General features: G+C 44.7%; 1 protein-coding gene across 2 annotated transcripts; it reads right to left on the bottom strand.

Moving 5' to 3' along the window:
- Nucleotides 1-523: 523 nt before the first annotated feature.
- Nucleotides 524-21900, bottom strand: LOC149310544 (homeobox protein SIX2). 2 transcript variants are annotated; one of them, XM_089528309.1, is made up of 2 exons: nt 20610-21900; nt 524-2255 (listed from the first exon to the last, which is right to left on the bottom strand). In XM_089528309.1, the coding sequence occupies exons 1-2, from the start codon at nt 21173-21175 to the stop codon at nt 1952-1954; spliced, it is 870 nt and encodes a 289-aa protein (XP_089384435.1). In that variant the 5' UTR covers nt 21176-21900; the 3' UTR covers nt 524-1951. The 2 variants fall into 2 exon arrangements, with proteins under 2 accessions (XP_089384435.1, XP_089384436.1); XM_089528310.1 differs by having other exon boundaries at nt 20616-21900.
- Nucleotides 21901-22255: the final 355 nt, after the last annotated feature.

Genomic DNA, 22255 nt, shown 5'->3' with positions numbered 1-22255 from the left:
AAGTATTAGAGTGGGGAAGGCTAAAGAGATGCATGTAATTCACTGTCACTCCAAAAGCCACCAGGAAAAATCACAGGGGCTAGGTTTCAGCGGTATGAATTTATCTGTCATTGACTTGAAGCCATGGTAATTCTAGAATGGGATGGGGGTAAAGTTTGCAGATCTAGGGGCCAGTTTTCTACCACTGGGGCCCATGATATGCCTAAGACCTGCCAAAAATGCCCACTAGTGGACAGAGGTTACTTTCCAAAAAAGGTATTTGTTGATATGCAGGGGGACAGCGAGATCCCAAATGGTGTGGTGGTTTCAATTCAAAGATATACCCATGTTAGTCTGCAGAATGAGTATGTAGCACCTTTGAGATTGACTGAAAGAAACAAGTTGGCAGCATGAGCTTTCGTACACTTCATTCTACTTCCTCAGATGCTACTTCTCCAAATGCATCTGAGGAACTAGACTTAATGCTATGAAAGCTCATGCTTCCAACTTATTTCTTTCAGCTAGTCTCAAAGGTGCTACAAGATCTCTCTATATACTTGGTGGTTTCACTGTTGTTGTTGTTGTGTGCCTTCAAGTGCTTTTTGACTTATGGTGACCCTTGTTGTTGTTGTGTGCCTTCAAGTCATTTCCAGGTGGCCCTATTGTAAAGTTTCTCAGTAGGATTTATTCACAGATAGGTTGTCTTTGCCTTTCTCTGAGCCTGAGAATGTGACTTGCCAAAGGTCACCCAGGGGATTTTCATGGCTGAGATGGATTCAAACCTGTCTTCAGAGTTCTAGCCCAATGCTCAAACCATTACACCATGCTGGCTCTTTGACTCCAGAAGCCCAGGGTTCAAATCCATGCTCAGGCATGGAAACCCAGTGGGGGCCCATTGGCAAATCATACTCTCTCTGCCTCAGAGGGAGACAATAGCAAACTGCCACTGAACAAATCTTGCCAAGAAAACCCCCTAATAGCTTTGCCTTAGGATCACCATAAGTAGAAAAATGACCTGAAGCCACACACTACCACCAGCACCACCAAGGAGGATGGTGCAACCATCTTTTTTTTTTTAAAAAAGTCATTATACATGGAGGCTTCCAAGACAGACATACAACCTCTTTTTCCCCTTCCCTGCCTCCTTTTCTTCTTCTTTCTTTCCTCTCCTCCTCCTCCCAGCACCTTTTTGCAAGAAACATGTCAGTCTGGGTAGAATGGAGGGGTTGAGGGCTGGAAAAAAAATAGCCCTGATCTTTAGGGCCCTTTCACACTACTTTAACTGCTATGGCTCCATGCTATGGAATCCTGGGACTTGCCGTTTAGTAAAGGACATTTAGAATTAGCCAGAGAGATCTAGTGCCTCTCCAAACTACAAATACCAGGATTCTATTGCATGCAATTTTAAAGTGGATTCATAGTGCCATCATTGTGTAGTGTGAAAAGGTTCTTAGTCTCACATTCTGAAAAGTTTCACTTGCTGATACCTGCACATCACACTGAAGCATAGCTACACAAGTCAATTAAGAAGCTGGCCACCTGAAGACTGGATCCCATCCAGTGCCAAAAGGCTAGTGAATTCTGAAGCTGGTAGCCCTCTTCCTCCCATAGTAGTTTCTGGATTGACCTCTTGAGCCACCCCCAACTTGCCTTTTACATATAGTAAAGAGAAGTCCCCCATTTCTCTGCAACCAGTTAGGCCAAATCCTAATGTCTCCCAAATGTCTCACAAAGAGGTCTGCAGTTTACTTATTGAACCTCCTCATAAGTCAACAGACAGATTCAAGGCAAGGCAAGAAGTCCCTATGAAAAAGAATTTGCCATCTCTTTCCACATTTTGGATACTAGGTATTTCTGTTCTTGTTGTTTTTAAAAGAAGACAGCTGAGTGACTGGGAAGTCTGGTTAGGAGTCTATGGTCTGATGCCACAAGCAGGTTGAGTTCATGTTCTGGGTTTTAATTTCTTTCTTTCTTAAGAGCCAAGGTCGACCAGGTTAGAGGACATGGAGTTGAGGATGGAGTCTTGCAAACTGTGATGATGCAGAGGGTCCGCACTGGGCACCGGAATGGCGCTAGGGCCCTGGGGATGGCCCAAGTTGTGGAGAGGCTGCAATCCTGGGTTTGAATTCAGCAGCAAAGCTGGACTGGAGGAAGAGTGATCCGGTGTCCCCGAGGGGGTCTTCTCATCTTCAGAGCTGCCCAAGACTGCTTTGTTGCCGTTCAAGGAAGAGGAAAGTGGGTTGTGGCCATTGGAGCTGGAATTTTCGTTGTTCTCCCTGGGAAGAGGACAGAAAGAGAGGGGGAAGATGAGCTCTGGGTGCAAAAGATGCAGACACAGACAGACAGACAGACAGACAGAGACAACCGATCTTCCCCTCCTTGATGAATCTGAGGAAGCAGACTCAAGTCTAGGAAAGCTCATGGCACCAACGTCTTTCTTTCAAGGTCCTTTACATACTGATTTTTCAGACTAATAGGGCTTTTATTGGATGAGTTTTACTTGTGTAGAATGGTATGCCATCTTAATGGTTTTTATCGTTTTTACTAGTTTTAACTATGCTATTTTAAACTTATGCTGTAATGTTGTGTGTGTGTTGTGTGCTCTCAAACCTTTTCCGACTAAAGGTGACCTTATCATGGGGTTTTCTTGGCAAGATTTCCTCAGAGGGGGTTTGCCCTTGCCTTCCCCTGAGGCTGAGAGATTGTGACTTGCCCATTGATCACCCAGTGGGTTTCCAGGGCCAAGCTGGGAATTGAACCTTGGTTTCCAGAGTCGCAGTCCAACACTCAAACCACTGCACTAGAGTTGCTCTTGTTGTTTTAATAGTAATATTAATGTTATTTAATTATTATTTAAAACTTTTGTAATTAATGTTTTAATTAATTTATTGTGAGCTGCCTTGAATCCAATTCTGGGAGAAAGGCAGAATTATAAATCCCATAAGCAAACAAACAAACACATAAATGTCTTTGAATTCTTAACGCAACTGTTACCCATATGCCCTTCAGGGTTTGTGGGGGATACTTTTTGGCACTATAACCCCCATCATCCTCCAGCCAGCATGGCCTTCCGAATTCCAACCCACCTGTGTCACTTGGAGGCTTGCAAGGAACTATCACAGGATAAAAATTAAAATTGAAGTAGCAAGGAAGAGGCTGCTTCAGGTTTTGAAGAAGGAGGAGGGTGTCCTTAGATTCAGACAGGAGTGGGGTGACACTGAACCCCAAAATCAATACCTCTCCCAGTAATTGCCTGTATATGTTGAACGGCAGAGGAATTCATAGAGACTTCTTGAGGAATCCATTGTTCTCTGATGCATCTACCTAGAGAGGAAACAACATACACCCTCCTTCCAAGTCTGAACTGAGGGTGCATCTGCACTGTAGTAATAATGCAGTTTGACACCACTTTAAGTGATGTAGCTCCATCTGATGGAATCCTGGGGTTTGTAGTCATGAGGACTTTAGTCTTATCTGCCAAGTCCCAAAAAGCTGTAGGATAGAGCCATGTAGAGTCAAAGTTGCCTCATCCAGTCTGAGACCCACTGAAGTCAATACACTCTGTGCCCAGTGAAAGCAGACAGGGCTCCAAAACACACTGCAGAATTAATCCAGTTTGAGACCGCTTTAACTGCCCTGGCTCAAGAGCAGGGAATCCTGGGAATTATAGTTTATTGTGGCCCCAGAGCTCTCTGACAGAGAAGGCTAAATGTCTCACAAAACTACAGTTCCTAGAGTTGCCTAGCCTTGAGCCAGGGCAGTTAAAGTTATCTCAACCGGGATTATTTCTGCAGTATGTTTTGGGCCAGGGTTTAATCATGCAATCCTTTGCAGGTTTTCTTAGAAGTAACTCCTGCTAAGGTCTTTTATCTCCTGCTAGGTGTGTTAGAGAGCCAGCCTGGAAATCCTAATGTACTTGGCCCTAAACCATTTGTTGTTTGTTTATTGTTATGTGCCTTTAAGCCTATGGCAACCCTAAGGAGAACCTATCCTGGGGTTTTCTTGGCAGGTTCCTCAGTGGGAGTTTTGCCATTGCCATCCTCTGAAGCTGAGAGAGTGTGACTTGCCCAAGGTCACCCAGTGGGTTTACATTCCTGAGCTGGAATTCAAACCCTGGTCTCCAGAGTCATAGTCTCAACACTCAGACCATTACACCACCCTGGCTCAGTGTGCGTTAAACTATTACCCTCTAGATATATTGGACTACAACTCCCATCACTTTGAACAGTATCTTTATGTATTTATATATTTATGTGTGACATTTGTATGCCTCCTTTTCCCCAGAGTGGGACCCAAGGTATCTCCCAGAAACACTTTGGTCAATGGAGTTTCAGGACTTGGAATTCCACTTTCTTAGGGACTTTGTATTAGAGACTTTATATTAGAAAAAGGACGTATTGGTGGCATATAGTTGTAGAAGGTGAGGGGCATAATGGGTGAAGCTGGTCCAATTCCTTACTGCTCCTGTGAAAAACTGTAAATTCATCCAGCAGGATAAAGGCATCCATTGAAATGGTTCTGCACCCCCAAAACAGCTTTTAAAATTCCCCACTGTTGCATATTGCAAAAATGTATTTGATTTATACCCTATTTTTCCTCCAATATGGGACCAGAAGAAGCTATTCTGGGAACTGAGATCATCAGATGGAGACTGAGATAAAAACAATACTTCTTGCCACACCATCAAACGAGTTTTGAAAAATAATACATAAATGAATGATAACAGAAGACAGCAAGGATAAATAAATAACACTACATGCCCCAAAATAAATGGGAGATACCCCCCAAATGGGAGATAGATGCCCAAACCAGCATGGTATAGTAATGTGAGTGTTGGACGATGACTCTGAGACCAGGCTCGAGACCAAGGCTCAGCCATGAAACCTACTGGGTGACCTTGGGCAAGTCACACTCTCTCAGCCTCAAAGAATGGCAGTGGCACTGTGGAGCCCCCTCTGAAGAAGACTGCCAAGAAAAAAACTGTGATAGGGTCACCTTAGGGTTACCATAAGTCAGAAAAGACTTGAAGGTATACAACACAACAACAGCTATAACGATAATTAATGTTATGTGCCTAAGGAACACAAAATGACTTTTAGTCTGTGTGAGCTTGGACAAGTCCCACTTTCTTAGCCTCAGGGGAACACAATGGCAAAACCTCCTCTGGACAAATCTGACCAAGAAAGTCCCATGATAGGTTCGCCTTAAAGTAGCCATAGTCGGAAACGACTTGAAGACATACAACAACAATAAAAACAACAACAAACCCCAAAGCAAGGGTTTGTTGTTGTCAAAGTCTACTTTGGCGGCAGTTAACAATAGACCCCCAAATCATACTCCCTATGAAACCCACTGAGGGACAAGTCACACTCTCAGCCTCAGAGGATGGCAATGGCAAACCCGCTCTGAAGAAATCTTGCCAAGAAACCCCTGTGATAGGCTCGCCAAGCCATAGGGTCACCATAAGTTGGAAATGACTTGAAGACAGACAACAACATGTCCAGAAGCCTCTTTGCTGGGAGATGGCACTCATTTGAGTCTGACTGGAAGCTCTTACTCCAAAAAGGGATCATTCAAATGTACCAACCTGGCCCAATAGCACTAACCTCTTTCCCCCCAAAAAATAAAACAAGGTTCAGGAAGAAGGAACAGGCTCTCTGCAAGCTATGCACCACCCAAAACCATAGGTCCCCAAAAACTTTTGCCCTGCTTGCATAACTTTTGGCTGGTCCTTCTGGTTTAACCAACCTCACAGGGTTATTCTGAAGCTAACAAGTTGATCCAGTAGAATTCAAAGATATAGCCATGTTAGTCTGTAGAATTGGTACGTGAAGAGATCTTGCAGATGCAGAGGAAGTAGACTGAAGTCTACGAAAGCTCATGCTGCCAACCAACTTCTTTCTTTCACTTAGTTTCAAAGGTGCTACAAGATCTCTCTAAGCTGATCCAGTGTATGTCACTGAAATCACTCTAAGAGCCGTTGTTGTTGTTGTTGTTGTTGTTGTTGTTGTTGTGAGCCTTCAAATCCTTTCTGACTTATGGCCACCCTATGGCAAACCTATCCTGAGGTTTTCTTGGCAAGTTTCTTCAGAGGGAGGTTGACATTGCCATCCTCTGAGCCTGAGAGAGTGTGACTTGCCCAAGGACACCCAGTGGGTTTCCATGGCTGAGCCGGGATTTGAACCCTGGGGTCAGTCCTTCCAGGGCAGATTAAACTCTTGTCTTTCACCAGGGGATGGTTTTATATAGTATATGACTTAAAGTACAGTACTTACATTGACCTGTGGATAAGTCGACTCAGTTTTTCTGGGTCAATTTTTTAACCTAAATTTCTAGACTTAAACATAAGTATATACAGTAAGCCAGTGATTCCCAAACATGGCTCTTCCAGACATTTTTGACGTCAGTTCCCAGAATTCCTGGCTGTTGGCCAAGCTCGCTGGGGCTTCTGGGAGCTGAAGTCTAAAATACATGGAGAACCAAAGTTGGAGTATTACTGAACTATGCTATCCTTAGGAACCAGCATCGTGATCTGCCTTTGCAACTGGAGCTCGTCTTCCTTAGCATCACTGGTTGTGATAGTAAGATATTGGACCTACCCCAAAGGCACCAGGTCCCTTCTCTTCTTGGACTCTAAGCCAGGTCTTGGTTTGGGAGGCGAACAGGAGAAGGAGGAATGTTTTTACGGTTCGGAGGAGAGGAAAATTCAGCAGCCCTCCAGGGAACCATTGGGGAGGTCTCGGGTCTTGTAAACGGTTTGCAGCTGGCTCAGCAAAAAATGAGGTCTGAGGGAAGGGAAGGAAACAAAACCCTTCTCTCTCCTGCCGAAGATGAAGAACAGAGCGGGAAAGGGACGGAGAGGAGCTGATGATCACTTTTCTAAAAGGAAAGCAAGGTATACTGCCTCCTTTCTCTGGATGAAACCCGAGTTTGGAAACTTTGGCTACGTTGGTTGAGGAGGTGTCATCCCAAAAAGAAACTTTTCTGTGCATCCGCACTCCAGAAATAATCCGGGTTGATACCACTTTAACGGCCCTGGCTCCATGCTATGGAATTCTGGAAATGGTAGTTCTTGGAATGGAATGGAATAGTTCTGGGAATGGGAACCTTGAAAATCGTTCACTCTTGGAAGTCTTCTATTTGGGTTTGCGTTTCCATTGTGTTTGCATTCCTTTGTTTGTTTGTTGCATTGTGTTTGCCTTCCCTTGGTCACTTTGCCTGCCCCTTTTCTTTGGATGCCCAAACTCTATTTCCAAATGCCCAGCTCCAGTTATAAGATATTACAATGCTAGAAATTTGGAGAGTGTAGGAAAATGTAACAAGAATGAGTCAGGCATAATTCTAATTTAAGGGGCAACTCCCTCATTTCCCCCTCCACACACACTCCTAAGCACAGATACTATAGATCTCATACTATATGTTATCTAGATATCATCAGGTTGCTGCTTAAAAACACTCAGGATCCCAATTTGATATTTGAATCATAAAATCCCCAGCACATCCTAAATATATTTACTCAGAAGCTTCTTGTTGATGTTGTTGTGCCTTCAAGTCGTTTCGGACAGGGTTTTCTTGGCAAAGTTTCTTCAGAGGGGATTTGCACCTTCCTCTGAGGCTGAGAGAGTGTGACTTTCCCCAGAGACCACTTGAATGTGTTGAGAGAAGAGCAACCAAGATGAACAAAGGTCTGGAAACCAAGCCTTACGAAGTCTGGAAACCAAGCTTTGTGACTTAGGTGGACAGCTATGTTTATCTTGGAGAAAAGACGACTGAGAGGTGATATAATAGCTACCTTAAAATATCTGAAGAGATGTCAGATAGAAGTTGGAGAGAGCTTGCTTTCTGCTTCTCCAGAGACTAGAACCAGAATCAGTGAATTCAGATTACAAAAGATTCCACCTAAATATTAGGAAGAACTTATTTGCTATAAGAACTGTTTGAGAGCAGAACAGACTTCTTTGGATAGTGGTGGACTCTGTTTCTTTGGAGGTCTTTAAATAGAGGTTGGATAAATAGGGATGCTTTAGGTGCGTATCTCTGGATGGCAGGAGGTTAGATTCGAACCCTGGACTCCAGAGTCTTGGTCCAATGCTCAAACCACTGCACCAGGCTGCCTCTTACTCAGAAGTACCTTTCAAGTGAATTCAACAGGCCTTTCTGTGCCATGCTATCCATGCCTACTCAGAAATAAGCCCCAGGTAAGTGGGTACAGCATCGCCACCTGAATTGGTGACTTTAAAATGGAAGACACTGAGTTGAAGAGTTTGAGAGATAAACATTGGAAACAGGTTTTATGGAAGGGGAAATAGAAGGATGGCTATAGCTACACCAGGCTTACTCAGAAGATGCTCCCACTTGAATGGGAGCCCCATGTAAGTGTGCATAAAAAAAAGAGAAAGAAATCAAAGAATTTGGTATATAGAAGATGGGACATTTTAAAAAACATCCTGCCAATTTGAGAAATTGCTTCATCAGGCCCAAAATATGTCACTACAAAGGCTCCTTGTATCCGATGCTGGTTCTCGCCTGCCAAAATGTAAATCTTCATTAAACAGGGTGACCAGACGTCCTCCTTTTCCAGGACATGTCCTACATATCAGTCTTCTGCCCAGGAGGAATGTCCAAAACCTCCTCCATTTTGAGCATGAGTAAGGAGCAAGAATTTACCTTTCTGTGTTTGTTTTAAGCTTTTATTTGGTCATATCCCTTCATTTATATATACATTCAACATCTTTCTGATTTAAGGGGACCCACTTTGAGCAAGTCACACTCTCTCAGCCTCAGACGATGGCAATGGCAAACCATGAGGAAATTTGCCAAGAAAACCCCATAATAGGGTCGCCTTAAGGTCGCCATAAGTTGGAAAGGACTGAAGGTACACAACAACAACAACAACGGCAGGGTAACCAGACGTCCTCCTTTAAAAAAACATGACCTACATTTCAGCCTTCTGTCCAGGAGGATTTTGAGTATGACTAAGAAGCACAGATTTACATTTCTATGAGTGTTTTTAGCTTTTATTTTGTCATGTCCCTACATTTTCTTTTGCATGTCCTACATTTTCCGGTGCCCTGTCCTCCTTTGCAGTGAGGACCTCTGGATTCTGGCTTCCATTAGACTCTGAAAGTAGAGGAAGGAGGAGCCTGATAGACCTTCCGTACTGGAAGAGAAACAAACGTTGCCCTCGACTTCATCTTTTGTGACCCGTTTCAATTGCAGGTCGTTAATCCCAACAACCGGCAATTTAGGTCCAAAACACACTGCAGAAATAATACAGTTTGAGACCGCTTTCACTGCCTGGCTCAATGCTAGGGAAGTCTGTGAACCGTAGCTTTGTAAGACATTTACCCTTCTCTGTCAGAGAGCTCTGGTGCCACAATAAACTGCCATTCCCAGGATTCCCTAGTACTGAGCCAGGGCAGTCAAAGCGGTGTCGGACTGCATTGAGTCGACAACGTAGATGCATGAGTACTCCTTGCGTGAGAAAACCATTTGGGATTCATAGAGTCGCCCTAAATCGACAGGGGACTTGAAAGCACATGCCAGGAAAATTGGGGACAGCAGGGGGAGAGTTTTAGGTTGGCTAAGACCACCCAAAGAATTCGTGACAGACAGAAGATGTGACAAGGAGAGCATTGTGTAGCCTCACAGCCACCCAGTGGAAACCGCTATGCTTAAGCAGTTCTAGAAATCGAGGAATTCACATTTTTAAAAGGATGGCAAAGCCTAAAACCCAGTGGCCATGCTAGCTGAGGGATTCTGGGAGTTATACTGCAAGGACATAGCTTTTCCAAGGTCCAACGTCCAAAACACACTGCAGAAAGAATCCAGTTTGAGACCGCTTCCACTACCCTGGCTCAGTGCTGTCCTGGAAATGGTAATTTTTGGTGGCACCAGAGCTCTCTGACAGAGAAGGCTAAACTTGAGCCAGGACAGTTAAAGTGGTCCCAAACTGGATTATTTCTGCAGTGTGTTTGGGACCTAAAGAGTTCGCGTTCCCTTGTTAATTATGTCTGCTGCTTTTCTTTGAACGTCTAAGCTGTATTTCTAAATGAAGAAGACTGAATTCGGAAGTTGCTGCAATGCTAGAAATCTGGGGAGTGAAGGGGGAAAACATTATAGGGTTTGGATTCTTAATGCCCACATTTTGCACCCATTCCATCCCTTTAATTCAGTGGCTGCTTTAGCAACACGACGATTGACACATCGGAGCAGAGTCGGTCCTAGCCATTAAATGCAACGAAGCAGAAGATTTGGTCCTAACAAAACAAAGCCGCAAATTATTATTTGTATTACTGTCAATCGCGGGTTTTTACTGGGCGCGGGAGATATTTTTGGTAGGATTTTCTACCTTTGGTACTCAAATTACCCGAATGCCTTTAGGTTCTATAGGTACATCTGCATTGTAGAAATAAAGCAGTTTGACACCAGTTTAGCTGCCATGGCTCCATCCTCCACAATCGTGGGATTTGTCTTTTGGTGAGACCCCAGTATGTTTTGACCCAAAAAAAGATCTAGGATTCCATAGGATGGCTCAGTCTATAGCACGTAAAGTGGTGTCGAACTGCATTATTTCTACAGTGTAGACGCACCCGATGTCCCCCGATTTGGAAAAGAGGCCTCCGACAGCAAAATGTCTTGGGATTCAGCAAAATCGTGTCACAGACTGCAGTCCTTGTTGGGTGACAGTAATTGTCGGCAACTTTAAATATCCTTTATTTTTTTGGCAGCAAGATTCGTGGTTTACTATTTGAACCCACCAAAAACACTCGTAGAAATCTCAATTCATGCTTCTTAATCATGGTCAAAAATAGAGGACGTTTTGGACGTTCCTGCACCGAAGGTTGAAATGGAGGACATGTTGTGCCCCGTTTGCACGGAAACAAATCTATATTTGGGAAGGATTGCTCCTGAATAAACCTTGCTTTGCTATCTTCTTAAGCAAAATATTCCCTGGAATATAAATCTCTTTCAACTAACTTTCGGTTCCTCCTAAAAATCTCGGAAAGTCCTTCCGGCCCCAAGAGAAACCCAGGGGCACCAGGTATCCTCAGCGCAAAAGGAGGACAAGGCACCGCAAAATGAAGAACATTCAATAATAATGGAGGACATGACCAAAACAAACAAACCAGAAACACTATTAGACATCTAAAGTCCTAATATATATTATAATTATGCTTCTTGGTCATGATCAAAATGGAGGGCATTTCGGAAGTCCTCCTGCACAGAAGGTTGAAATGGAGGACATGTCCTGGAAAAGGAGGACGTCTGCCCCTCCTCCCTGAGAGAAACCAGTCTTCCCTAGTCTCCCCTCCGGAGGCCAAATCCTTCAGGACCTCCAAACTGGTCTCCAGTTTCCTTGCTGAAATAATTTGGTCTCTCTATGTGTGTGTATCCAGGATTATCTTGCCAATAATAATATCAATGATAATAATAATAATCATTTGGTCTCTCCGTGTGGGTGTGGCTGTGTCCAGGATTATCTTGCTGGTTATCATTATCAATATAATTATCATTATTTGGACTGTGTGTGTGTGTGTGTGTCCAGGATTAGCTGCCTTTCCTTAGGTATCCCTCAGCCAGTTGCCATCACTGCGAATACCAGTGCATGCAACGTTTTGGGGCAATCTTCTGCATGCAAATCCACTGGGTGACCTTGGGCAAGTCACACTCTCTCAGCCTCAGAGGATGGCCATGGCAAACCCCCTCTGACAACCTGGCCAAACCCCACGATAGGGTCGTCTCAAGTCGGAAACGACTTGAAGATACCCAACAACAACAACAACAACAACAACAACATGCATAGGATCGTAGCTTATTGCTACATTCCCAGGCCATGGGGCCCTACGGGAGAAGGCTGTTGTTGCTGTTTCAATTGGAATCAGTCAAATCTAGAATCATAGAATCATAGAATCATAGAGTTGGAGGAGACTGCACGGCCATCCAGTCCAACCCCCTGCCACGCAGGAAATCCATATGGTCAGTACTGAAAGTATCTAAAGTAGGAAAGTGATTTTATCCACTGGAACAAAAAACAGATTCGCCAAAAAATAAATATAAAATGAATTTAAAACGAATTCAGCCCCTTAAAGGGTAGGATGGGACCAAAAAGCTTTCGGGATTTAGGGTTTTAGAGACTTGTGCCTGCAATTTTTACGGTATTCAGAATACCACCAGTGTGTCCTATGAGACTTTCCTCTCAAGAAAGTATGTATAGAGCTGCATCCGGACTGCAGAAACAACCCAGTTTGACACCGCTTTAACTGCCCTGGCTCAATGCTATGAATATAATTCTGGGAATTATAATTTTGTGAGACATTTAGCCTTCTCTGTCAGAGAGTTCTGGTGCCGCAACAAACTACAGTTCCCAGAATTCCTTAGCTTTGAGCCATGGCAGTTAAAGTGGTGTTAAGACTGGGTTGTTTCTGCAGTGTGGATGCAGCCTAGGATCACGGCTTTATTGGTACATTTTCTATACGCATGTTTATTTGAATCAATCCCAATGCACAATACAGTGGGACTTTATTACCAAATAATCCTGGATAAAATTATACTCTTGCAAACCTCTCAAAGGGACTTATAAAGTGAAGGAATGGACCCAAGGCCAGATTATCAATGGTGCAATTGGAGCATAATATTTGATAGTAAGTGATAAGGCCTGGAAGGGGGGCAGTGAGGAAGGAAAAAAGGGGTTGTTTAGTTCCTTTTCTTCCCCCAATCTTTTCCTCAACCTCCTTGATGCTTCTGTTGTCTTCAGTATTGTTGGGGATTCAAGTTTCCTAAGGCTTTTGCCTCTGTTAAGGAAACCAAAATATCAAAATATCAAAAGTATCAAAGCCAAGCCTCTTAAGGTCCTAGCTTTTAAATCAGCAAAGCAGCAGAACTACAAGCTATTCGCCTTTTTCTAACAATGCTCCCTGAGGACTGAGTCTGACTCAAAGACAACACAAATAGCTTGCAGTTTCAAAGCAAAACTTTACTCATGGCTTGAATCTACATATGCATAGAAGCTACATCCTAACCTATGTAATGAATAATTATTATTAGCAAGATAATCCTGGACTAACCCTAATGAGTTAGTCTCAAAGGTGCTACAAGGTCTCTCTACCTATCTAATGAATAGTTTAGGTAAAAGAACAAATCTTTATCCCACCATTTTGGGGAAGAAAGTCAACTGAGGAGAGAGATGGGAGACTGGGAGAATAGCAGGAGAATCTCTTTTTGGGTTTGTATGTGAGAAAAAGAAGTTGGCTGAATCAAATGATTTGTTTACCAATTTACAAAGGTTTTTATTGCCCCTGTGATTGAGTGGGACCAAATGGCATGTTTTAAAGAGGGGAGAAAGCGGTGTTTGCATGCAGGGAAAATCCTATCTGTCTGAGGAGGGAGAGAGAGAGAATGCAATGATTTTCCAACAAATAGGTTAGTTGAGCAATTGAGTCAAGCTCCAGGGCATCAGGAGAGTTACTCTTACTGAAATGTCTAACATGCTCTGCAAATTCATCTGTTCACTGGTTCACTTTTTATGCCACTTGGCTAAAATTGCCCATGAATGGGAGCAAAAGGGGGTATTGTTTTGAGGGGCACTCCAGAGATCCAACCACCTTAATTCAGAGGCCCAAGGGCCTTAAGTTTATCCTTGGATAGGGCACACAGGATTAGCCTCAATGCAGTTTTGCAAATCCAATGGAACTGCAACCTACATTCTCCAGAGAGGCCTCTGCAGAGTACAGAGGAGAGAGAGAGGGGGGGGGGGCAGCCCTGATCAGATGGTGTCTGTTTTATTAGGCCCACATGTTGGCGAAACCTGGGGAAAAAACAACCAGCAAGTGCCAATTTTTCTCCTAAAAGTTGGTTGGAAGAAAATATCATTGAGGCAGTCAGGCATTTCTTGAGTAAGAGGGTGCTAAAAGTGAATCTCCAAGGCAGGAGATGACTCTCATTACATAATAAATAAATTGGCAGTATGAGCTTTGGTAGACTTCGGTCTACTTCCTTAGATGCATTTGGCAGAGTGGAAGCCAGGTGTGCATGCACACACACACACACACACACACCATTGGTATGTGAAGATGTCAATACAAATTACAAGTCCTTTGTAATTTGTGTATGGAAATGAAGTTGCAGGCCCATCGTTAAAACCAAAACAATTTGTATTGACATCCTCACATACCAATGGCATATATATGTCTGTGTCTGGCTTCCATTCCACCAAATGCATCTGAAGAAGTAGACCAAAGTCGACCAAAGCTCACACTGCCAACTTTTTTCTTTCAGTTAGCCTCAAAGGTGCTACAAGATCACTCTATGTCCTGATTCTACAGACTTACACGGCTATATCTTTGGATTCTCTCATTACAAAAATACACCAATACTCTTCTAGAACATGGCCACATAGCCTGAAAAACCCACAAAAAAATGATGGATGCCGACCATGAAGGCCTTCGACTTCACAACAGTATGAGCTTTCAGGGCGTTGGGCTGTCACACTTTCACACCTGTTAATTGTATTAATTGTACAAGGTTTGTTGGACGTGACCCCAGCCAGCCTGCTAAGAGTGAGCAAACTGGGCCCATATCTACCAAGCTATGCAGTGTAACTGCCCCCCCAAAACCCAACAACTTCTTAATTGTATATGTCCAGCCAGCTATCATGGTCCTGAAGTTATTTGCCATTCAGACTAGTCTCTCTCCTCTCCCTTTTCCAAAGAACTTCGAGAAAGACCTCTGAGGTCCAAAACACACTGCAGAAATAATCCAGTTTGAGACCGCTTTCACTGTCCTGGGAATCCTGGGAACTGTAGTTAATTGTGGCAGGAGAGCTCTCTGACAGAGAAGGGTAAATGTTTTATAAAGCTACATTTCCCAGAATTCCCTAGCATTGAGCCAGGGCATTGAAAACGGACTCAAACTGGATTTCTGCAGTGTGTTTTGGACCCTCCAGGTCAGTGAGTCAGAAAATACAGGGCAGAAATAAAAACTTCAGCACACCAAAAGAAAAACTCCACAAAATCCACCAGGGATCTTGGCCCCTGTCAGTAAGTCTGAGGTGGGGGCTATAGCCCAGAAATCGCCGGGGAGCAAGCCCTGTTGCGGAGATTCAGTGGAAATCCTTCTCTGCCGGAAGGAAGGTTATAAGGCTTCATCTACACTGTAGAAATAAGGCTTCTCGATCCCATTTTAAGTGCTGTAGCCCCATCCTTTGGAAGCCTGGCTTTTGCAGCTTCACGAGGTCTTTAGCTTTCTCTGGCAAAGAGTTGTGGTGCCTCACAGATCCCAGGATCCTGTAACTCCATGGACGTCAAAACGGTGTCAAACTGCATTATTTCTACAGTGTCCATGCCTCCTAAGAAAGCATGACTGAGAAAGGAGGAAGAGCTGCCACTGGTGGCCTCCAGAACCAGCAAACTGCCCAGAGGAGTTTTATGGGAGTAGTTTTAGACTGGTCACAGCCAGGGTCTCCAAGAGGACCATGCCAGCTCACATCTGAACCTCTCCATCTACACAACCAACCAACCAACTGCCTCCAAAGGGCCCAAAGAGGGCCTGAATGCAACCCTAAAGGCACGAGATGCCATTTGATCTTGGAAGCTAACCTGGATCAGTCCTGGTTAGGACTTGGATGGGAGACCGTCAAGGAATACTTGGTGCTGTAGGCTAAGTTTCAGAGGAAGGAAACCACATTTGGGTATTCTTTGCCTGAGAAAACCCTACGAAATCCATGGGGTTGCTATAAGTCAACAGGCAACCTGAAGGCACACATATATACACAGCTTTACACAGCCCCAGAAAAAGGAAGGGGGGGGGGGGTTTCTGTATCTAGTATAGAGACACCTGGCGACTCTGTGGAGCCTTTGTGTAGCTCTGCCTTGGTTCCTCTCTCTCTCCCCCCCCCCCAACTTTTAAAAAGTTTTCTTGTCCTGTTTTCATCCCTTAAGAGTCCCTCAAAGACTTCTTGGTTTCTGTTTTCCACTGTGTCCAGAATATCATTAACTATAGGTCAGAGTTTAGGGAAGAAACTTTGGGAACTACAACTCACAACATCTCCTTGCTCTGGCTGGGGAGTTGTAGTCCCCAAAGGTAACTCTTCCAAGCTCTGAACACATCTTTGGGGGGAAGAAATAAATCTGCCCTTGATACCACAATGGGTTGGTTGGTTGCTCCCTTTTAGGTGTCTACCTAGGAGTAAATCCCTCTAAATTCAGAAAGGCTAGAATAAATACAATTGCACTGAGTAGTACTTTCCAACCTGATCTGTCCAAAGCTGAGTATGTTTTCCTCACAAAGCGTGACCCTCTGAGAAAATACATTTTCAACTGCAATTGCTCAAAATATAAACCTTCCAATGTGACTGTTTTTATGAGGAAGATGCAGTTCGAGTTTATCTGTGTTTTATAGATGAGGCCCAAGAATTTCTAGGTATTTTACAGATAGGGCCCAAAAATGTCTAGGTAATTTATAAGTAAGGCCCAAAAATTTCTAGGTATTTCATAGGAAAGGCCCAAGATTTTCTAGGTATTTTATAGGTAAGGCTCAATAATTTCTAGGTGAGAACCCACATATTGATCTTCCTAACTAAGAAAAGTACAATGGGCAACACTTTTACTCCAGATTAACCTCCTTAGAGGAGCCAGTAGTAGTTTGAGCATTGGACCTCAATGCTGGGGTTCAGGGTTCAAATCCTCTCTCGGCCATAGAAACTCATTGGGTGTCCTTGGGTAAGTCACTCTGTCTCAGAAAACCCCTTACTTGGTAGGACTTGAAGGCACACAACGACAACCAAGTCCCCTTAGAGTCAATGAAAGCTTCGTGGCCAGAAGGTAAGCAACTGTACAGCACTTAATCATAGAGCTATCCATGTGTCTCTTTCGGAAGGAAATTCCACCAGAGGCAAATATATACACACACACACACACACACACACACACACGCCTGCAATCTCTGACGATGTTTCAATTAAAGGATGAAAAGCTCTGATCATTCCTCATTATCATCACTCAGTCTACTCTAGAGGTTCCTCCACCAAAGCCTCCCATTTACATGGAACAAGTTTTTCCTGGAAGGAAAGAAGCCTGCCTCCGGGGAGAGAAGGGCAGAGCAGCAGCCACACTTCGACGTTGAACTGAAAACTGTTGGCATTGGCTCTCCAGGAAAGTAGATGCGGCTGGTTTTAGAGCGATCCAGATGCAAGAAGAGAGCTCTCCCCGGGGCTGCATCCACACTGCAGAAATAATCCGGTTTGACCCCAATTTAACTGCCATGGCTCAGTGCTGTGGAATTCTGGGAATTGTAGTTTGTTGTGGGCCCAGTCGGATTATTTCTGCAGTGTGGATGCAGCCTCTTTCTCTCTCTTAAACTGGCATCCATGAGAAATGTAAGGAATTTGTCAAAGAAGAAGGGAGAGATTTACAATCGATCTCCAGAAGACAGTTAATCGGGACATAATTATTGCTTTAAAATTATTGGCGATGATAAGGATTTTTATCACACGATCATCCGGCACCAGCCTCCCAAAGGCCCCCATTCTCCAGCAGTTTTTAATCACAGCCTCGGAGTCCATTATTATTATTATTATTATTATTATTATATTCATTTTATTTCTAGGCCTTTCTCCCAGAGAGGGATCCAAGTCGGCTCACAAGATAAAAAACAATTTCAAAAAGACTTTTTACAATGATTTTTTTAAAAAAAAAATAATTCAAAACTGTATAAAATTAACTTCGGTCCAAAACACACCGCAGAAACAACCCAGTTTGAAACCGGTTTCACTGCCCTGGTTTAATGCTAGTGCATTTGGGGGAACTGTAGTTTTTTGTGAGGCGTTTAGCCTTCTCTCTCAGGGAGAGCTCTGGGGCCACAGTAAACTACAGTTCCCAGGATTCCCTAGCAGTGAGCCAGGACAGTTAAAGTGGTCTCAAACTGGATTTATTTCTGCAGTGTGTGCTTTGGACCATCTTCGGCTGCCTCTCCACCGCAGAAATAACACAGTTCGACACCACTTTAAGTGCTGTGGCAGCTATCTGGGATTCTGGAAAAGGGAGCCATGGCAGTCAAAGCGGTGTTAGTGTCAAATTCAAGGTTCCTACCACGATCCCATTGAAATGAATGGAGCTGCTGGGCAATCCTAGGCGAGGGATGTGAGTCAGAAAATACAGGGCAGAAATAAAACAACTTCAGCACACACACACAAAACCTACACAAAAACTCCACAAAATCCGAACTCAATGAGGATGAGTGGGTTACTTTCAGGTAAATAATATCCAGGATCGCACCCTTCAACCTCTGTTCTCATCTGAAGTATGGTTCTTGAGGAGGGAGTATACTATACTGAATATCTCAATATTTCCCGGGATTTTGACTATGACCTTGGAGTCTACTAAAGACATCAGGCTAATATTGTTGAAGATAAATCTGATACTAGTTAGGAGGGCATAAAAAGGGTGTTTCCCCCCAAAAAATAGTCTTTGGGAGCCTTTCTAGCCTAAACCCAGCTGCTAGTTCTACTTAGAGTAAAACCATTCAGTCAATGAGATTTACTTTAAGGTTGGCTTCAATGGGTTTTGTCGGAATGAAGAAAGAGATGTTGGCCTTCAGGCAAAGCGAAACCATTTAGATGTTAGGTTATTATGATTATTATCTGTAAATGTAGTTAAATTAAAGTTCAGGAGGGGCTACTGAACCGAAGGAGCTACAGAGAAAGAAGATGACCGGCTTCATTTCCAACCCGCCTTTTCAGTTCACTTTTAAAAGAAAAACGGCATTTATTTCCAACTACTTTCCCGAGTAATAATAATAATAATTCCCGTTTTAATAATAATAATATTAATAATCCAGTTCCTGAAAAGTCCGTCCACTGGCTCTAGAGGAAATCGGACCCAGAACTGATAAAAACGGTTTTACGTTCTTGTTAACTTTTTAATATAATAACGTCACGTTTTAGCGAAATGGCTTAAGCTTTCCAAAGGATGGTTTTGGACAACAAGGAGGGCTACTCTTCCGTTTTCCGGCTCCTACTCGAGAGTAAATGCTGAGGCCGAAAGCGCTTTCAATGCATCGCAGCTGCAATTTGTGAATTTGTAGTAAGTCTGCCTTGGCTCCAGAACGGGATTTTACGGCCGAAAAAACGCCGGTAACCTGGAGTCGGATTATGGAGGAAATGCAAAACTGGGGGGAGGAGGGGTGTATTTGCTTGAAACTACAAGGTGCAGAGGTGCAAAAAAGTTATTTGTCTAAAACTACAACTCTCAGAAAGAGATGCAGAATATTTGTCTGAGGCTACAACTCCTAGAAAGGGATGGGGAAAAGTTATTTGTATGAGACTACAACTCCCAGAAAGATGTGTATAAAAGTTATTTGTTTTGACGTAATGGTTTGAATGCTGACCTATGATTCTAGAGAGCAGCCATGGGAACCCACTGGGTCACCTCGGGGAAGTCACACTCTCTCAGCCTCAGGGGAAGGCAATAGCAAACCTCTTCTGAACAAATCTTGTCCCCAAAAAGCCCAGGATAGGTTCGCGTTAGAGTCACCATAAGTCGGGAAGACTTGAAGGCACACAACAACAAACAAACAAACAAACAAACAAATAAAATAACTCCCAGCATGCGGTGCAGAAAAATTATTTGTCTGGGACTACAACTCCCAAAAAGAGTTGAGGAAAAGTGATTTGCCTGAGACTACTACTCCATAAAAAGATATCCAGAGGTAGCCGTGTTGGCAAAGTAGCAAAGTATAATAACAAGCCAAATCCACAAAACAGTGACGCCTGTATTGGGCAACCAAACATGTCCACAGTCACATCTTTCTTTCTTTCTTTCTTTCTTTCTTTCTTTCTGATTTTAAACACCTTTTGCCGGATGAAGAAACCAGTGGAGCTCTCATCGCTTCCAACGTGTATATTGTGCATTTGGGTTGACCAAGAGAGGCATCGCACACTGTTTGGTGGATTTGGGATGCTATTGTACTTCACCTCCAGAAAAGAGCAGGGGAAAAGGTCTTTGCCTCAGGCTACAACTGCCAGAAAGAGCTGGGAGAAAATGAATGTTCTTTTTTGAAGGCCACAACTCCATGAAAAGTTTTCCGAGGATGTGGTTTGGGACCTGAACGTTTCTGGGAGTTGTGAGCCCCAACAAGTAAGTGAGGTCCAAAACTCACTGCAGAAATAACCCCGTTGGAGACCGCTTCATACAACTCCTAAAAGTGATTTGTCTATTTTAGTACCGTATAACATTTTTGCATGGTTTTTAAAACTGTATGGTGGTTTTGAACGTCGTAAGCCGCCCTGAGTCCCAGCTTTGGAAGGAGGGCGGGATATGGATAAATATAATAATAATGATGATGATGATGATGATGATGATGAAGAAGAAGAAGAAGAAGAGGAAAAGTGATTTGTCAGAGACTACAACTCTAGAAAGGGATGGAGGAAAGTTATTTGTCGGAGACTACGGGTTGCATCCACACTGGAGAAACAACTCGGTCTGGCCTCGCTTAAACTGTGTCTGACTCAAGGCTATGGCATTCTGAGCAGAGCCCCACAACAAATTCCAACTCCCAGAATGCCATAGCCTTGAGCCAGACACAGTCCAAGCAGGGCCAAAGAGAGAGTAGGGAGGAAGATGCGTGGTACTTACTCGTACCTTTCCTTGGCCTCGGCGGCGCGGTCCCTCTGCCTCCGGTTCTTGAACCAGTTGCTGACCTGGGTGGTGGTCAGCCCGGTGGCCTCGGCCAGCTCCCGCTTCTCCCGGGGCGAGGGGTAGGGGTTGTGGGCGTACCATTCCCGGAGGACGCTGCGGCTCTTCTCCTTGAAGCAGTAGCTGGTCTCCTCGCCGTCCCAGATGGAGCGGGGCAGCGGGAACTTGCGCCGCACCCGGTACTTGCCCACCGCCCCCAGGGGCCTGCCTCGCAGCTTCTCGGCCTCGATGTAGTGGGCCTTGAGCCAGAGCTGCTGGAGCTTGGGGTGGTTGTGGGCCGAGAACTGGTGGCTCTCCAGGATCTTGTAGAGCTCGCGGAAGTTGCCCCGGTGGAAGGCCACCACCGCCTTGGCCTTGAGGACGCTCTCGTTCTTGTGGAGGTGCTCGCAGGCCGGCAGCGACCAGAGGAAGCGGCCCAGCCGCTCGATGTTGCCTCCTTGCTGGAGCACCTCGCAGACGCAGGCCACTTGCTCCTGGGTGAAGCCGAAGGTGGGCAGCAGGGACATGGTCGAGGCCCTGCTTCCCCGACGCTTCACGCCTCCAGCGGTTGGGGACTGCAACTCCCAGGATCCCCTGCCAGCTTGGCTTAAGAGTCAGGGACCCGGGGAGATGGAGTGGAGAGCATCTGGAAAGGTGGCTTGGAGTGGTGCTCCTCAACCTTTGGGCCCCCAGATGTTTTGGGCCTCCAGTTCCCAGTCAGTCTGCTAATGGTTCAAGGATTCTGTTGGAGTTGGAGCCTCCAAAACTCTAGAGGAGCTTGCCTGCCCCGGCCAGAAGGGGGCAGCAGCCCCAAAGAGGGAATGGGGGCAAGTGGGGCGCGTCGCCACCAGTGAGAAAGGAGCTTCCTCTGGATCCAGCCAATCGCGAGCCTCCTGGCCGGTGGAGCCTTCGGACTAAGTCCCTCCGAGAGTCGAACCTTCGGGGTCCCGTCGAACGTTCAGGGGCGCCCCGTTCTTCCCCGGCCTTCCATGCGGCCGACATCAAAGGGCCCACTTTCACTTTCTTCTTGTTTCTCCTCGCTTCTGAGAAGCTTCTTTCTTCGTCTTTGGCTCTGGAGGTTTTTTTGTAAGTCCGAAGGAAAAAAGGAAAAAAGAAGCAGAGGCGCTCCAAGCAGAGGAACTTTTCCCAGCTCTCCTGAAGTTCCTCTCAGTTCCTCTCAGCCACCCATTTACCCCTCCTTTCTCTCTCTCTCCCTCACTCTCTCTCTCTTACACCTCAATTCTCTCTCTCTCTCTCTCTTTCTTTCTTACCCCTCCTCTCTCTCTTTCTCTCTCTCTTTCTTACCCTCCCCCTCTCTCTTTACCCTCCCTCCCCCCGAGATCCTTCCCGCGATAGGATCGCTTACATGTAAGGCAGCCCTAAAAATCAATACTTTTAAAAAGAAAGTCCTTCTCCCCTCCCTTTCCCTTCTTCCTCCGTCTCCACCTCTTTCTTCTCCTTCTTTCTCTCTTCTCTTTTGCCCGGCTCTCTTCTTTCTCTCCGCCTCCCCTTTTTTCTTCTTCTTTTCTCTCTCTCTCTTTCTCTCTCTCTCTTTTTCTTTCTCTCTTCTCTTTTGTCGGGCTCTCCTCTTCCTCTCCGCCTCCCCC

This window comes from Sceloporus occidentalis, unplaced genomic scaffold (assembly GCF_023333645.1).
Source record: "Sceloporus occidentalis isolate IW3139 unplaced genomic scaffold, rSceOcc1.0.p SCAF_6, whole genome shotgun sequence".
Classification (NCBI taxonomy): domain Eukaryota; kingdom Metazoa; phylum Chordata; class Lepidosauria; order Squamata; family Phrynosomatidae; genus Sceloporus; species Sceloporus occidentalis.
The sequence above is the reverse complement of the archived record's forward strand: the minus strand, read 5'-3'. Positions and strand labels throughout refer to the sequence as shown.

Bases quoted from the DNA above. Each gene is read 5' to 3' on its own strand.
- LOC149310544 (XM_089528309.1), bottom strand. From the start codon at position 21,175: ATGTCCCTGCTGCCCACCTTCGGCTTCACCCAGGAGCAAGTGGCCTGC. The intron at 2,256-20,609 runs GTAAGTACCACG...TCCTCTTCCCAG, and splicing joins GAGGCCAAGGAAAGGTACGA to GGAGAACAACGAAAATTCCA.